General features: G+C 43.3%; 1 protein-coding gene across 3 annotated transcripts in view; it reads right to left on the bottom strand.

The window, feature by feature from the left end:
• Positions 1-18,592, bottom strand: part of RCBTB1 (RCC1 and BTB domain containing protein 1) — a 330,491-nt gene that overhangs the window by 237,630 nt on the left and 74,269 nt on the right. For all 3 annotated transcript variants that reach the window (XM_069205364.1, XM_069205366.1, XM_069205365.1), the window contains exon 3: positions 16,216-16,366. In XM_069205364.1, coding sequence (XP_069061465.1) covers positions 16,216-16,366 — 151 coding nt within the window. The remainder of the gene's footprint in view (positions 1-16,215; positions 16,367-18,592) is intronic.

Below are 18,592 nucleotides of genomic sequence, written 5' to 3'. Positions count from 1 at the left end.
AGTCAAATAAAACACGTTTCAGAGTACACTTTCAAGAGACTGTTCACCCACTGCCTTATTAATAATCGTATTCTTTGGATGGCAGCATCTTTCTGCTCCTCAATAATACATCTCCTCCCTGACATTTGTACAAATTACCTTCACGACTTTGCGCAGGTTTGTCAATGCCGTTATATTCCAGGAAGCACATGCTAAAACGCAGTATCACTTACAGTCATTTGGAAGGGTATGATAGGGGAAAACAAACCAAACGGATCATTATGACCCAAAATGAACATACATAGTGGTAACATACCATTTATAAAAACTACGGTACAGGAGTTCAATGACGTTCTAGGGTAGAGAATGGACTAGTACACAAGAAGGACGACGTGCTGAAGAAGATTGGTGCTAAATAGGAGCAGCTACAGATTGGTCAAAGATCAGTAGGATAAGCAGAATGAGTCATAAGCTAGAATCCTGGCAAGATAGACTCTGCCTTACATCTTTACGAGATCTTAAATTGATGAACTTATACTGACTTATAACTATTATTAACAAGCACATAGAAATGACAGAAAGTGTGGAACAAAGCACTATTTAAATAAATACATTACAATTATCAAACGACTAGGAGGAAAGAGGGCAGAGGGTTCAGACATCCCAGTCAACAATCTTCAAAGTTAGGGGGTAATTCGGAGCTAGGATACATTAATATTGCACAATCATGAGTTTTGGCCCTAAGAATGGAGAACAACTACAGAAATCTGTCTTTGGGTATGGATTTTCACACACATTTTTCCATTATTCCAAGTGATAAACCAATACAATCCAACAGGTATCCCCTGGCAGAATATTTTTGGGGGAAAGCCCAAAGGTGTGGGGTTTCCCTGCAAAACCTGTGACTCTGTTTCAACTAGTAACTCTGACTAACAGCCTAATCCTAATTGAGATTGAAGAGAAACATAATGAAGGCCCAGGTCATTGTTAATGGTCCCTGTTGGAGACCACAGTGATGATGTGAGCAACTTATGCAGGAGTTCATGTTGGAGAGTTCTATCTGATAGGTAAGCTTTATAATTAAATATTCTCTGAAAAGGTACAGAACCAAAAGGGATCCACAAATGCCCAGAAAACCAAAACTATTTGGTTTACAGAAAGTCTGCTTTGCTTTGAAAGCTGTCTAAGGTACCTTCTACTGTATCTAACTCAAACAGTGAGTTTAAAGGTAATCAGCTTGAAGCGCTTACCACCGAGGTCTTGGCAAGCTGTGAACTTAAGAATATTCTTTAACAAAGAATTCCATGTCTATTGTAATGCTGCAAGGCATCTTCCCTCATGGTGGGATTCGAACAGTGGTCCCAGGTTTTGGGGAAAACCCAGATGAAGCCAAACAAGGCATAATTTTACCATCCAGAAGTGAGGAATCATTACTTCCTGAAGGAGGTATTACCTAGGAAGTGATGTGCAATGAGGACGAGATGGAGGAGCAGAGCAGTAGGACACAAAGAAAAGAGGTGGTATGAAGAGAAAGGAGACAGCAGAGCAGGAGGACTGATAAGAGCAGAACAGGAGGACTAACAAGAGAGATTAGGATGCAGAAGGAGAAGAAGACAGCAGAGGAACAGAATAGAAGAATAGTGAAGTGAAGTGGAGGCAGTGCACCTTGAAAACTATGGACAAAACGTCAGTTAAGAGCTACTCATAAGGCCACATCTTCTTCTCCGACCGAGTGGCATTTGGGAGACTTTCACCAAATCACAGGATCCACACCTCTTCCTCTGGCCATGGCTTAAGGCAAGTAATGGGTAAGTGGTGCTAAAACAATCAGGAGTACACAAAGAACCCAAAAAGAAAAGTAGTAATTTAACATAAGAGTGTGAGAGATTGTGTGGGAACATTAAGCTCCTTTATATTTATATAAGATATCTCACCATCTTGATTACCTGGCTTACACTGGTCACATGCTAGTTAGGCCCCATTATTAGTGGCGTTAACTGTGTCCCTTTGCTGCTCAATTTAACATATATACATCTTATTCTCTGCATGTAACATGAAACTAATGGGACTAATAAACAGCTCTACCAGGACTGATTACCATTTTTCCTGTGCAGACTAAACATGGATGTTCTAGAACTCTCTCTAAACAGATGCTTACAAAGTAAGTAACTTTTTTCCTGTATGTGGCATGTGTAGGTGTAGATACGCAGTCTCTGCACATAATGTAAAACAGTTCTTCCCAAAGCGGAGGCTATCCAGAAGATTTTGCAGAAGATTGTACATAGTACAGCCTGGCCCACTTGAGCTTGCTAATCTGCTACAACATCCACACAGCAGTGTTTGGTGAACATGTTTGGTGTGAACCAAGTACCTGCCATTCAGATATCAGCTATGGGAGTGCTAGCTAGAAATACCATGGAGGTTGCTTTCTTATGGGTACAGTGCTGCCTTTTGGCCTTGGCGTATCAAGTTTGGATGGACATGCCTAGCAGGCGAGACACCCCTGCTGTTGAAATGGCACTGCCTTAGTGTAATTTAGTGCATGTGATAAGCAATTGCTGTGTTTTATGAAATGATTTTGTCCCATCAATGTAGTACATGAGGACCATCTTAACATCTGTGTGAAGGGCTCTCTCTGCTACTGAGTCTGGGTGTGGGAAAAACAGGGAGTTCAATTGTCTGGTTGAGGTGGAAAGGAGAGATGCTTTGGGTAGAAACGTAGGATTAGTTCTAAGGACTACCCTGTCAGCGTAAACCTTACAAAAGGGCTTTTGCAGCATGAGAGCTTGGATCTCGCTCACATACCTAAGGGAAGTGATCACGACTAGAAATGCTATTTTCGAAGACAAAAATTGGACAGGCCATGAATTAAGGAGCTCAAGAGGGGTCTCATGACCCTAGTGAGGATTACATTGACATTCCATGATGCGACTAGGGGTAACCTGGGAGGGATAGCCTTCTTAAGTCCATCCATAAAGGCCTTAATAACAGGAAATCTGAATAGTGAGGAGTGTTCCTTGTTCTATAGGTATGCTGCCACTGCAGCCAAGTGTAAATGAATGGATGTGTAAGCCAGTCATGACTGTTGCAAGTTAAACCAGTAACAGACAATGTTTTGTACTGTTGGCTTTAGTGGATCAATGTGTTTGGGTAGGCAGTAGTGGACAAACCTTTTCCACTTTGTTGCTTAACAGGCTTTGGCAGTGAGACAGAGATTCACCTTGAGAAAGTACATACATTCTGGAGGCAAACTGAGGTAACCAAACTCTAGGACCTTAGAATCGTCAGGTTGATCTGACTGGGATTCAGATGGCTGACTGTGCCCTGGTGTTGATTTAGAAGGTCCAGCCTGTTGGGGAACTTCTCGGGAAGGACTTTGAGAAGGACAGTGAACCATAACTGTCTGGTCCATGTGGAAGGCACCAGGACGAAATGGAGGGAAGTCTGCCGAAGATTCTGAATGATGCATGGGAGACGTGGGAGAGGAGGAAAAGCATAGGCAAATATCATTGACCAGTTAATCCATAGTGCATGGCCGAGGGACTGTGGGTATGGATAAACCGGAGTGGAAGCTTGTGCATTTGGTGTTTTCAGAGGTTACAAACTGATCTATGTTGGGGACCCCCCCCACCAATTTTAAAAGTATAGGAGCAAGATTTGGGGGTGGAGTCCCCACAGTGAAGTTGTTGCCTCATCCCGCTCAGCAGGTCTGCTCTTTCACTGCCTACTCCAAGAAGGTAGTCCGCTAGCAGATGTACTCTGTGGTGGATCACTCAACGCCAAAAGCTTTGAGTGAACGCTGAAAGCTGGGAAGAGCGCATGCCCCCCTGTTTTGTAGGTAATACATGGCAGTCATGTTGACGGTTATGCATTGAACATTGCAGAAAGAAACCTTCAGAGACAATCGACCTTCCAATAACTCCAGATAGTTTATGTGGAGGTTTGCTGAAGGGGTGTCCACAGACTATGAACAGTTATTTTTCTGTAGATGCAGCCCCCAGCTAATGAGACAGAAGTCTGTGGTGATGGTGACGTGGGGGACTAGGTCTAGAAAATGCCTGCTCTGCAACATATTGTTTCTATTCCGCCACTGCAGAGAGCAATGGATGCTAGACCAAATCAACATTAGATCCTTCCATAAACTCTCCGCTTATAACCATTTTGCTGCTAGGTGCTCTTGAAGTGGACACAAGCAAAACGGCGTGTGGAATGAAAGCGATGCAGGAGGTCATCATACCAAGGCGGTGCATTACCGTTCTCATTGACCGCTAACGATTTAGCTGAAAAATACGCTTTCCAGGTAGCTGAGTTCAGAATTGCTCCTATGAAGATTTGTATTTGTAGGAGTTGGTGGTGGGACTTGTCCACGTTGATGGCGAAACCTAGATTGTGGAGAAGATTTAAGGTGATCTTTGTGTGAGCCACACACTGCTATTTGTTTGTGTTCTTAACAGCCGGTTGTCAAGACACAGGGAGACATGGACTCCGCTCCTCCAGACAGGAGCGGCTACCACTCTAAGCCATTTGGTGAAGACTTTGGGTCCCCTAAAGGGCAGAACTTTAACCGGTTCTGTGCCTTGGACGAGATGATCTCGTCCAAGGCTACAGTTCCCCTGTGCCTTGGACGAGATCATCTCGTCCATGGCACAGGGGAACTTGGGGGCGCGCTAGCGCGCCCCCCCGTGCACCCCCCTCCCCCCCCAAGGCGGGGATGGAAGGGGAAGCCCTTCCCCTTCCACCCCCGACCCCCCCTACCCCCCCTGTGACGTCAACGCGCGAGCGCGCGCTGATTTGTCACAGGGGCCTCCCCAATCGCGCTGGAAGCTCTGCTTCCAGCGCGATTGAAAGAGAAATGCAAAAGCATTTCTCTTTCAATCACTGGGGGAGGCCCGGAGGGGCTTCAAAGGGAAGGAAAAGTATTTCCTTCCCTTTGAAGTCCCTCCGAGGGTTTCAAAATCCGGATTACTTGCAATCCGGCTTTTGAAACCCCACTAGACACCAGGGATTTTTTTTTTTTCTTCTGAAATTGTCATAAGGGAGCGACCCCTTGGGCAAGGGTCGCTCCCATGGGGGGCATTTTTTCGGGAAGGCCTTTTGCACCAGGGACCATATATATATATATTTTTTTTATGTTTCATTTTTTTTTTTTAGGTGGGGAGCAGAAACCTCTAGGCGCCAGGGCAATTTTTTTTCTTTCTGTTTGTTTTTTTTTTTTTTAGAGATGGGGAGCGACCCATCAGGCAAGGGTCACTGCCCTGGGGGGCAAATTGTATTTAGGCCATTTGGCCGATTTTAGGTCAGTCTGCCCCTAAGGGGGCAGAAACGACTAGGCACCTGGGATTTGTTTTTTGGCGCCAATGTCACGCAGGGGGAGCGACCCCGTAGGCAAGGGTCGCTCCCGGGGAGGGGGGTGGGTGTTAGGGGGGCAAATTTATTTCAAGCCATTTCTGCCCCCCCTGGGGGCAGAAAACTCTAGGCGCCAGGGGATTTTTTTCTTTTTCTTTTTTTGTTTTTTTAAGAGATGGAGAGCGACCCATCAGGCAAGGGTCGCTCCCCTGGGGGGCAAATTGTATTTAGGCCATTTCTGCCCCCCTTGAGGCAGATTGGGCGATTTTAGGTCAATCTGCCCCTAAGGGGGCAGAAACCACTAGGCACCTGGGATTTGTTTTTTGGCGCCAATGTCACGCAGGGGGAGCGACCCCGTAGGCAAGGGTCGCTCCCGGGGAGGGGGGGTGGGTGTTAGGGGGGCAAATTTATTTCAAGCCATTTCTGCCCCCCCTGGGGGCAGAAAACTCTAGGCGTCAGGGGATTTTTTTTTTTTTCTTTTTGTTTGTTTGTTTTTTTATAGATGGAGAGCGACCCATCAGGCAAGGGTCGCTCCCCTGGGGGGCAAATTGTATTTAGGCCATTTTTGCCCCCCTTGGGGGCAGATTGGGCGATTTTAGGTCAATCTGCCCCCAAGGGGGCAGAAACCACTAGGCACCTGGGATTTGTTTTTTGGTGCCAATGTCACGCAGGGGGAGCGACCCCGTAGGCAAGGGTTCGCTCCGGGGGAGGCGGGGGGTCAAATTTATTTTAGGGCATTTCTGCCCCCCCCGGGCCGGCTGAGCTACAGGCCAAACTCCACAGGTAGGCACCTTGCAAAAAACACCTCTATTTTCTGTGAAAAAATATGTTGTGTCCACGTTGTGTTTTGGGCCATTTCCTTTCGTGGGCGCTAGGCCTACCCACAGAAGTGAGGTACCATTTTTATCGAGAGACTTAGGGGAACGCTGGGTGGAAGGAAATTTGTGGCTCCTCTCAGATTCCAGAACTTTCTGTCACCGAAATGAGAGGAAAAAGTGTTTTTTGGGCCAAATTTTGATGTTTGCAAAGGATTAAGGGTAACAGAACCAGGTCCGAGCCCCGCAAGTCACCCCATCTTGGATTCCCCTAGGTCTCTAGTTTTCAGAAATGCACAGGTTTGGTAGGTTTCCCTAGGTGCCGGCTGAGCTAGAGGCCAAAATCTACAGATAGGCACTTCGCAAAAAACACCTCTGTTTTCTTCCAAAAATTTGGATGTGTCCACGTTGCACTTTGGGGCGTTTCCGGTCGTGGGCGCTAGGCCTACCCACACAAGTGAGGTATAATTTTTATCAGGAGACTTGGGGGAACGCTGGGTGGAAGGAAATTTGTGGCTCCTCTCAGATTCCAGAACTTTCTGCCAAAGAAATGTGAGGAACATGTGTTTTTTTAGCCAAATTTTGAGGTTTGCAAAGGATTCTGGGTAACAGAACCTGGTCAGAGCCCCGCAAGTCACCCCATCTTGGATTCCCCTAGGTCTCTAGTTTTCAGAAATGCACAGGTTTGGTAGGTTTCCCTCGGTGCCGGCTGAGCTAGAGGCCAAAATCTACAGGTAGGCACTGCTCAAAAAACACCTCTGTTTTCTTCCAAAAATTTGGATGTGTCCACGTTGCGCTTTGGGGCTTTTCCTGTCGTGGGCGCTAGGCCTAACCACACAAGTGAGGTATCATTTTTATCAGGAGACTTGGGGGAACATAGATTAGCAAAACAAGTGTTATTGCCCCTTGTCTTTCTCTACATTTTTTCCTTCCAAATATAGGAGTGTGTGTAAAAAAAGACATCTATTTGAGAAATGCCTGTAATTCACATGCTAGTATGGTCACCCCGGAATTCAGAGATGTGCAAATAACCACTGCTCTTCAACACCTTATCTTGTGCCCTTTTTGGAAATACAAAGGTTTTCTTGATAGCAATTTTTTACTCTTTGTATTTCAGCAAATGAATTGCAGTATACCCGGTATAGAATGAAAACGCACTGCAGGGTGCAGCTCATTTATTGGCTCTGGGTTCCTTGGGTTCTTGATGAACCTACAAGCCCTATATATCCTAGCAACCAGAGGAGTCCAGCAGACGTAACGGTATATTGCTTTCGATAATCTGACATTGCAGGGAAAAGTTACAGAGTAAAAGGTAGAGAAACATTTATGTTTTTTTCACCTCAATTTCAATATTTTTCTTTTTCAGTTGTTATTTTCTGTAGGAAACCCTTGTAGGATCTACAAAAATGACCCCTTGCTGAATTCAGAATTTTGTCTACTTTTCAGAAATGTTTAGGTTTCTGGGATCCAGCATTGGTTTCATGCCCATTTCTGTCACTGACTGGAAGGAGGCTGAAAGCACAAAAAATTGCAAAAATGGGATATGTCCCAGTAAAATGCCACAATTGTGTTGAAAAATTCGGTTTTCTGAGTCAAGTCTGCCTGTTCCTAAAAGCTGGGAAGCTGCTGAGTTTAGCACCGCAAACCCTTTGTTGATGCCATTTTCAGGGGAAAAACCACAAGCCTTCTTCTGCAGCCACTTTTTCCAATTTTTTTGAAAAAAAACGAAATTTTCCCTGTATTTTGGCCAATTTCTTGGCCTCCTTCAGGGGAACCCACAAAGTCTGGGTACCTCTAGAATCCCTAGGATGTTGGAAAAAAAGGACGCAAATTTGGCTTGGTTAGCTTATGTGGACAAAAAGTTATGAGGGTCTAAGCGCGGACTGCCCCAAATAGGCAAAAAAAGGCCTGGCACAGGAAGGGGAAAAGGCCTGGCAGGGAAGGGGTTAAAGTAAAAGTGCTGTCCACTTACCATAAACCTCAGGGGACTGAGGTCTAGCATTGTCCTGAGGGGCCCGTCTTTCTTGGGCATTAGAAAGTACATGGAATACATCCTTTCACTACTTTGCCATGTTGTTGTAGCGGCACAAACTCTATGGCACCCTTAAGTAGAGTGCCTCCACTTCTTTGTAGATGAAGCACTGGTGTTCTGGTGACAGGGAGTGTTTGTGGAGAGTGGGATGTTTGGTGGTAGGGCAGTGAGTTCCAGATAGTAACTCTGCAATGGACACAACCCATTGGCCTGCAGTGACGCTTTGCCATTGTTGAAGGAAACCCTACAGATGTAACCGACAGGTTTTGTGTGATAGAGGGGAAGGAAGAGTAAGTCACAGCTGGCGGGTGTGGCTCCCTTAGCCACCCCCACCTCTACCTCTGTCCCTACCCTTCAAATTGTTTCCCTACAGGTACCCTTGGAATAACACCGGGAGGCTTGTGGTTGGTGATGTTGCCTCTGGAAAGAGGTAGAGGCCTCTGAGGAGGTGGCTTTAGCACTGCCACGTGCCATTGTGAGCGACAAAAAGTCTCTTTGGGAGATGGAGACTAGAGAGATCCCATTGCTTTGGCTTTGTCCATGTATTTTTTACATTTTTTTTGAGCATCTGATCAACTTGAGACCTTGGGGGGTGTTCCCTGTCAAAGAGCATGTTGATCAGATGCTGATGGACTTCTGGCTGGAAGCCAAAGACACGGAGCCAAGCATGTCTGCAGATCAATATGCTCGAGTTAATGCCTCTGGCAGCAGGCCTCTGCAATGATGTGTAGGTTTAACTTGTGTAAAGTGACCTCCCTGTAAATGAGCTAATAGTATGAGGTGGTATTGTCAGGAAAGAAAGGTTTGGCAGGATAGAGGTTGGGCCAGTGTCACCTGTAGGGACAACACCATAATCGCCCCATGGATCATCCCTGGACTCCGGGTCATAGGGAACATCCTAAGGGTCTATGTGTTGAGGACTATCCTCTTCACAGGAAGAATGTGTAGAGCCCTTTGGGGGAGGAGTTGGAGGTGATGGAGGAGGAGGAGCAGGTCGAGAGGGAAGGAGACTGGTGCACGGTCTTCATGCTTCTTCAGCTTGAGAGGTGGAGGGGGGCTCCAATGCTAGCTGATCTTCAAAAGTAAGCTTCCTAATGTGAGGAAGGGTCTCGTACACCTTTGGTGATGGCTTTGCTGTTATTTTCACTGTCTGGGGTGGTGGGGTTGGGGGTGAATGATTGGTCGTCACTGCTGAGAGTCCAACTCCTTTTGAAGGCGTTGTAGAATGCCACTGTGGATAGTCAATCAGGTGCCAAAGGCTGTTTTGGTATTGACTGTTGTATTGGCTTTGAAGGACTCATCGGAGCCGCTGCCAAGACACCAGAGGTCACCGAGGTAGCTGGTGGCATCGAGGCGGGCTGGGTGTTGAGCAGCTGGCTCAGCACCGGAGGGATGATCGGCTCCGAAGACTTAGGTCAGTGCCAGACATGTCTGGAATGCAGTGGCAGCCAGGGTGGCTGTCCCTGATTGTGAGTTTGACGCCCAACCCATGGAGGAGCAGTGGGAAACTTTATGGTGGGAAACTTTATGGTGGGAACTGGTACTCGCAGTTGCCATCTTTTAAGACTACCCAAGAGTGGCCTGTGGGTCTAGCGCTTCAGAATCGAGTTCCGGGCTGAATGCCATCACTTGTCCTACCTCAGCCTCTCCTTCTGCTTCTTCTTGGAAATCTTCCCCAAAGATGCCACGGGTGTCACTGCCTCAGTGTTGTTTCATGGTGGGTCCAGCAAGCTGACGATCATGATGGTTCCAGATGGTCTTTTTGGAGCAGTAGGAGAGGCAGGCAGAGGAGAAGGCCTCGTTATGTTCTGGTGACAAGCAGAGATTACAAACTGCATGTTTATCTCCCTGCCGGTACTTAGAATGGCACTGTGGACAGTAGCGAGAGGGCGTTTTTACCCTTTTTCCCACTTTAGAGAAAGGAACCTGACAAATAAGCCTGAGAGGGGAAAAGCCACAAATGGGGAATCGACAAATCCAAAGGTTTGGATCCAAGGCAAGGGCAACATCCGAGGCGAAAAAAAAGTGAGCAAAGTAACAGAGGATTGTTTTGGCAAAGAGCGTCATGCGGTGTTGACTCAGAGCCCCAGCAAGACCTGTCTGACGGCAAAGAAAACAATTTAACAATGGAGCTGATGCCTATGTGCATTAACAGTCATAGGAGGAGTCACTATATCTTGTGACTCGAAAGACTTCTTTGAAGAAAAATGAGTTGTACACATCTGAGCCCCACACTAGATAGCAAAAGTATGTAGTGCATGTGTATCTATAGCTACACATCATGAACATAGCCACATACACACATATATACACATATAAAGGGTTGTGAAAAATATCTATCCTTGCATAGAAAGAATAATAATGCTTCCTTCTCCTGGGGCAGTATCTTTTTCCATCAATACATCCTTTTTCTTTAAGGCTCTCAGTGCCTGCTACAATTAAGCTCGGGGAGATGGGGAAAGTGTCCGATGTACCAGGAGAGGCCATTGGTCTTACATCCATCCTCCAAGGGCTCCCATCCCACTGGGGATACGCCTGGCAGAATAAAATCCCAGTCCAGCCCTGCTATGAAGGTTTCTGCCACTTTAGATTTTGCTGTGAACAGCGAGGCGTAATGCTCGCCCATATTTAGGTGATTATGACATTAGGGAGATATAAAGATGCCTTGCAATAACAAATGGCTGTATTAGCCTCCCTCTAAATTCTTTAGAAGTGCTAAAAAGGGTGTTGCTGCAGAAGTTATGGAGCAATGCCTATAGCGGTATACTAAAACAAAACAGTTGCGTTGAAAAGTGCTAATTATAGACAACCCTGGTAGTAAAAAACAAAGTCCACACACCATGACAGTTTCAAAAGTCATGTTTCATCATATGGGCTCGTCTGATGAGAACATTTATGCCTGTCGTGGTAAATTGCATTGTGAGGAACTCGTGCACAGTGAAACCACATCTGTAACACTGCTGCACACATTTTTATATCAAAACCACTGGAGGTCATCAGGAACTGATTTTCTTTAGCGGACTGCTCTTGGCTGTAAAAATGAGGTCTGGGAAGTAAATTAGAAGCCTTTGGTTCAGTATCTGCAGCAATCTACCTTTATCATAGTAATACAGACAGTAAACTTTGCAACAGACAGAATATGAACCACGCCAGCCCAGTGGGACACTTGCTTTAAGGAACTCAATGGCATCTAAGACCATAAACATCCAATAGATGCAGCTCTAGCCAAGAGCAAAAATACTAATAAAAGCCAAACAAGAAAAAAGCTGTAAACCTTGAGGTAGGTATAGAAAAATGTTTTATTTTCATGACTTATTTGCAGTTTCATCGTATGTATTTAGTTCTGAATGAAGCCTGTGGGTAGCACTGGTAACCTAAAGTGGCTTAAAAAGAGACCATGTGCAGCTCAAACAAAAACATAAATGAAACCGAGCATTTGCAATGCAATCGGTCTCGCATTTGTGAAAGTTAGAGCTCTTGGTGTTGAATTTTTTTTTTTTTTTTACTTTGCTTTTTCTATGAAATGGAGTGATATTTGCATAATGCTACTGCCATTCGTATGACCTTTTGGTGCTGGAGAACCAGATAATACTGTTCTCCAGCACCAAAGCTGTCCCAAGGGTGGGCATAGCAGCAGCCAGCCCTGGGGCCCCCCTGCATAAATTTCATATTCAGGCAGAGTGGAAGTGGTCTCTGGGGCTGTGGGGAAGGCCGTACACGGCCCCCCCCCCCCCCCGACTACAGTAATGGCTGCCTGCTGCATTTTATTTACAGGCAGCCAATCAGAGCGCTTTCTCCTGCTGGGAGCATGTCTCCTACAGGAGCAAATGGGCACAAGGGGGAAAAAAAAGCCCCCTGGGCCAATCAGCATGTTCTATTTTTTTTTTTAAACTGGGTTACAGGGAATCTCAAACCCTACCCTTTCAAAACCTACCATCAGGATGTACAAATATTTTTTATGCTTAATTTTTCAAAAACCACTGAACGGTGTTCACCACTCACCAAGATCTAGCTTCTTGCCAAATCTGGTGCAATTATGTTCACCAGTTTTGCAGTAGCACTGTTAAATAAAGTCTATGGATAATGCATGGCGATTTTGCATGTTGGGAACACCCCCTTTCTCCCGTTCCCCACTTGGCAGATCATCCCAAACTTTCCATGCACAAACTCGACAAAACAGAGAACCCTTTTGGAAAGTTTAGTGAAGATTCATTAAAATGGTACCAACATTATTTTGCAAAACAAAAAAAGGCCTTTCTTATGGATACGCTTACCTACATAACCACCCGGTGGTGTTTGCCACTTGCCCCAGGGGACGGGAGTGCGGAGGGGGGAAGGGTACAGTTGCGTATCTGTGTAGAGAGATATTTCCCAATGGTAGTAGCTGGTGGTATCAGCCTTGAACTTATTATGCAAGTGCTCAAGTGCTTGCCAAAAAACGGTTCAGTTGCTCCAATATGGAGTAAAACTCGGAAAACAGATTTCAGGGGAGTACAAATATTTTATATAAAGACATTAAAATCACAACGGGCAATAAATTCATATACAACATACTCCTTCACACTTAAAAGAGAAATAGACTTGAATGGTACAAGTGCCAAACCGACTGTTGAAATATGAACTAAGCGACACCATACTGAAATGTGAATATAATAGTGCTTTTGATAGCAGAGCCATAACAACTGATACTGAAGACTACTTGTACAGTTTTAACAACACAATATAGAGCCAGCAATGTGGTGTCAGCTATTTGTTATGGTTAAGCACAACATATTCATCATTAGTAAAACAGAAAAAAATATTCAAAAATCTCTTACTGACAAGACACAACTTGAAGAACAATGAAAAGAAAAGCACAAAGTTCTGCGCAGAAGTGTAGAACCAAGCAATGCCCAGAGGAACAAGTCAAGGCCCAAAGGGTATATAAATGCCTACAAAAAATAAGTGGGAGCAATTTGAGTTTCGAAAGAGCAATTAAGAGCAATAATTCAGGATAAATGGAAGGTTAAAAAAAACAACAACAAAAAAACAACACAAACTAGTGCAGTAGATGCCAGAATCAAGTGAAGGCACAAATGATCCTGTGGCAGAGCCACACAGGAAAAAGCACATTGAATTTCTGCATTTATGTGAAGATAATTTATTTGTAGGGAAAAATATTATCGCAAACGAAGGATGCATAGTAAAAACTCAGACTATACCACTGGCGGAACAGCATTCCATGTGACAATGTTCAACAAATGCATAAACAATAGATAACTACTGGATCTGTAAAGATTTTTAATCTGTTAAATATTTGAATCAAATGAATTTATCTGAAATCATTTTTATTATTGGATAGGTCTGCCCGATTTCCCATAGGAATTAAGTATTGCCTTCTCTGTTTTGAGCTACTAGTGCTATTCACTCGATAGTTATTTTTGGGGTACACTTCAGCCCCAATCTTAGAAGGGTGAATTGATTATGGTATCTACCAACAACATACCTAGGGATTTTTCTGTGGATTGGAACATGAAAGTAGGCATTCTCCATGCCATCGGCAGCCAATGATGAACCTTAAGCACTGAATACAATTAGGCATTCGGAATTTCTACACTGAATAAGATGATATCTATTCAGTTGTATGGGTGGTTAATTGCATATTCATTGGAGATACTGAAAACTTGGTCTGATGTCATCATCAAGGACTGTCAGCCACTAACCATGATTTAAGGGCTTTGGTTGTCAAGAATTCTATCCTTAGTGGCAACAGTACAATTCGATTTGTAGGGCGATTACCATTCAAAAGGGGTGATGAGCGAGAAAACTGTCATGTAACCTGGCGTTGAAATTGGGATTTCAACATCTAGTTCTTTTCATCCATCAAAATTAGCTAGAGATGTCTTGTTGGCTTATTTCATATTTGGCAATCTTGGAAATCAAACAGATTTTATTGCCTGAAGGGATTTACTGATTTTCATTTTATATAGGCCTTCTTCATCTCATAAATTGTCTTCTATCTTTCTTCTTCTACAGATTTAGGAGGGGAATTAAGCTGTGCCACACATTTGACTGTTATAACTACCAGTGCTGGCTGGCCTAGCAGTAACCTTTTTTCCTCCCAAAAGCATACAATGCCTTACAAACATTTTTGGGTGACACTGAATCAGAAGCTGACGAAGAAGATGAGTGTCTATAGGCTCGAGCTGTGCCAGCTGTTTCACTTTATTTGAGTAATGAACTAGGTGTGTTTCGTTTTTGCCTCAGAGAGGCAGACAAAGATGCCTTCATCATTAATGTGACATTGTTAAAGGTCATCTTGTCAAAAACGTAACATTTGTATTTATTTTGTTAGAGATCTCCAACGGGTAGTAAAAAGTTTTCATTAATTCCTACAGGAGAAAACAGCCCTTTAAACTGAGGATTGGCAGAAACCACTATCATCAGAGGGCGAGACATCCTCAAAAGGGGAGAAGGATTTAGGCAACCCATAGCCGTCTTCTCTAAGGGCTTATAAAACAAACCCTTCATTAAAGATTTCTTTGAGGAGATTGTTGTAAATAGGATTGTTGTGGTAAGAGCTGTTGATGGGTGTTGCCAATAGGGCAATACAAACTTGTGATTTTACAGCAGTGTGGCTCCATGATGAAGGCTGAGTGGAAGTGAGTCTTAAACAGACTTTTCTTTTCAAACAGCTTCATCATATAAGTCAACAAGGTATTTGAAGCATAATGAGAACATGGTGAAACAACAACTGACGATAAGTTCAGAAAGAGAGTTGTTGACCCGGAATCCTTAGAAATAACTTAAAAGCATGATCAAGGCAGACCTTTTCAACCCTTTCACTCTCCCCACATTGCTTTCTTCTAAGTTATCTCTCTCCCTCTGAGGGAGAAGGGAAACATTTTTTCAAACAGCTTTTTTTTAAATCAATGCAGCAAAAGCAAACATGTGGTAGATTGACTGCCAGAGACGACGGAGGCAGCTTACTTTATGAAGAATTCTGTTCTGTGGGTGTAAGTGAGATCCTGACCTTTTTTTACCATTCACGGAGGATGGAAGCAGTGCATGCATTACTCATAAGGGTCACCAGTCTAAGTATTTGTCTGGCCACAGTACAGGCCATGAAACTTTTAAAAAGCACATACCTAAACATGATCAGCCGGATTTACAAGTTTGGCAGACTGGTTACTTCGTCACAATGAGACTGATACCCCATTCGTCTCATTACAAGTGTCATAGGGCATAATGCACTTGTAATGAGGTGGATGAGATATCCGCCACAGCCATGGTGGAGTAGCTCGTCCGCCAAGCTCTAAATCAGAGCCATTACTAAAAGCTTGTTCTTATATTTGATGGAATTTTTCAGTAGAGTAAACTGTTTCCGTATATAACGTCAAGCAAATCTGCAGCAGTGTTTGAGGACCCCTTGGGGCATGCCATAAGGCAACACTCTTAAAATAATCTCTTTGGTGAGATTGAATTTACATTTCTCATTGGTTCACCCAGAAAAGACTTTCCTGAGGCAAAACGTTTACTATATTACATATACGTTTTTAAATAGTGCTTTGTAAAGTTATCATGGATTTTTGGCCTGACATTGTTGAATATTCGAAAGTATGTGACTTCCACTTTTAGTCCAGGCTTTAAATCTATTTTTACAGTAGATTACTAGAGCCTCTTAAAAAGATATTGATTCACGACTGTTACTCAATTGTCCCTTCCTTATATGGATAACAAAAACATGTCTGTTTCTTAGCTACCATCTCACATATTAGAACAAATATTTCCAATAACTCTGCATATCTAATAGATCTAGCACTTACTGTCTTATAGTAAATGCACAGTAATCGCACTAGTTATATGATGGCTACATTGGAAATTAAAATCCAGAGTGCAGCCTCAATCCCTGGCCTCACTCGCAAATATTCCAGAGTGAGTGTTGTTGTTGGCGATGTTTAAACTCACAGTTTATACCAGGAATGTTTCATAGACAAATCAAAAATGAAGATACATATTCATGAGTCCTTAAAACATTGTACAAGTAGACTTTTATTGACTCACCTTCAGTGCTTAGGACCACGTGGGGACCACTTCCATAACTTAAACTAGTTATTTTCTTACCACACAGTACTTCTAATTTCTTTGGAACAATTGTGCTTTGGTTGTCTCCAGTCCCAAGACAATTACTGCAATTTAACCCAAAGACATACACCTATAAAAACATAATAGGACACTGCATTATTTGCTAAAAATAGTCATTACAACTTTAAAAGCAACAAGAACATCATGATATCTATAAACATTATATTCTCTTGCCAGGTCTACAGAACAAGATAGCAGGTCATTTCACGTCCTCATATCATGTACCTGATAACATAAGAATTGCTGTGAACATCTGAGACTACAAGGATATGTATAACTTTAGGGTTAAGGGACTTAGATTCCCTCTTTATACTTGACACATGACGTAACACTAACTCTGCCTCAAGAAAGGTCAATAAAAACAGCCAGCCAACAATATCTGTCACTGCAAATAACAAACCTGGAAAGGTAAATTACACATTGGTCTGGTGTAGTGTACCTAACATATATAATACAAAATACATAGCACATAGTCAAGCTGCCGCTTACTATGGTGTTTCCCGGATTAAAAAAAGAAAGTACATTACCTAAATACACCGACGTTAATGAAAGGCCAATCTGGGTTTTCATAGTACCCCATTCAGTTAGTAAAATATTAAGGATAATAATAGCAATATATAGTATAGTACAACCATGGGCAATACCTTCTATTTCAGCTCTCCTTACTGACCCAGCCATCTACAGGCCAACTGCTGAGACCCACCGATGGTTAAGGTTTACAAAATCTTAGTGGGGTAAATAGGGCATTATTATAAAAGCAAAAGTGACAGATATTATGGGACTGACAGTTTAATTCCTCAGTGGCAAGGAGAATGGAAACCTTACTAGATCTTAAAAACCACAAGTTAACGGGAGAAGGTTACCAGATACTAGATCTTCATGCAGCATTTGATAATATTTGCCACTTAGTTTTATTAGCCAGAGTGGGAGAATGAAAAAAAATAATAATAAAATAAAATAGTTGGTGTTTACTGCTCTTTTTAAATAATGGCGACTCAAGTGTTTATGTTGACTTGCATCAATCTTGATTCGCTGGACCCACGATAGGTGTTTTGCAGGGCTAACTTGACCACCAATACTTTTAGGATGCCTACAGCCAACAATTAGTGTCCAAAATAGTCATTGTACCATGAAAATAAGGATGGCTTGAACTGTGCAAAACAGAACACAGGCAATGAAAATGTTATTGGTCAATTTAAGCACAGCCTTAACAAAACACAAAAGTACCAAAAGGAAAAGGTTACTTACTCAGTAGGCATATGTTTGTGGCATGTACTGCCGTAGATTCACATGCTCTGCATACTTCCGCCATCTAGTGTTTGGTCTGGCAGGTTGCAGGTTGTTTTTGTTAGAAAAGTCTTTCGAGTTACAAGGTATAGTGTGACTCCTTCTCTTGTAGGTAATGCGCATGGGCATTGACTCCATCTTCAGATTGTTTTCCCGCAGTTGGTGTAGGAATGGAGTGATGTATAACTTAAAATAACTGAAAAAGCCCATGCATGTTAACGTGTAGCAAAGTCTACTACAACCGCAGGTGACTGGGGAGGTGGGTGGGCGCATGTGAATCTACAGCACTACATGTCACAAACAGATGCTTACTGGGCAAGTAACATTTTTCATTTCATGGCATGTGTGGCTGTAGATACACATGCTCTGCATAGACTGGAATGCAGTACCTCCCTAAAAGCAGTGGCTAACCTGTGGGTGTTGTATTATTTTGAAATAGAGTGCATAGCACTGCCTGGCCTAAATGAGCTTGCTGGCGTGCAAAGACATCCACAGAGTAGTATTTAGTGAAAGTGTGTGGTGTAGCCTATGATGCTGCTTTGCATATGTCAACTATGGGAATGTTACCTTAAAAGCCACAGATGCACCTTTTTACGATTTGAGTGTGCTCTAGGTGTAATGGGTAGTGGCCTTTTAACTTTTGCATAGCAAGTTTGGATGCATTTGACGATCCATCTTGCTATAGTAGATTTAGTAACAGGGTTGTCTTTATGAGGTGGGGAAAAAGCAACAAAAATTTGTTTGGATTTCCTAAAAGTTCTGCTCCTATCACTATAGAACATTAGCGCTCTTTTAACATCTAATGTGTGTAAAGCTCTTTCAGCAACTGAGTCTGGTTGAGAAAAGAAGACTGGAAATTTAATCAGACCTCACTAACATCTCTGAGGGTGGGTATGGCAACTAAAAAGGCCAACTGCCATGATAGGAACTGGAAAGGACATGAGTGAAGAGGCTCAAGTGGTGGGCCCATAAGTCTGGTGAGGACTACATTTAGGTTCCAAGACGACAC

This window comes from Pleurodeles waltl, chromosome 8 (assembly GCF_031143425.1).
Source record: "Pleurodeles waltl isolate 20211129_DDA chromosome 8, aPleWal1.hap1.20221129, whole genome shotgun sequence".
NCBI classification, from domain to species: Eukaryota; Metazoa; Chordata; class Amphibia; order Caudata; family Salamandridae; genus Pleurodeles; species Pleurodeles waltl.
This window is presented reverse-complemented; position numbering and strand designations above follow the sequence as displayed.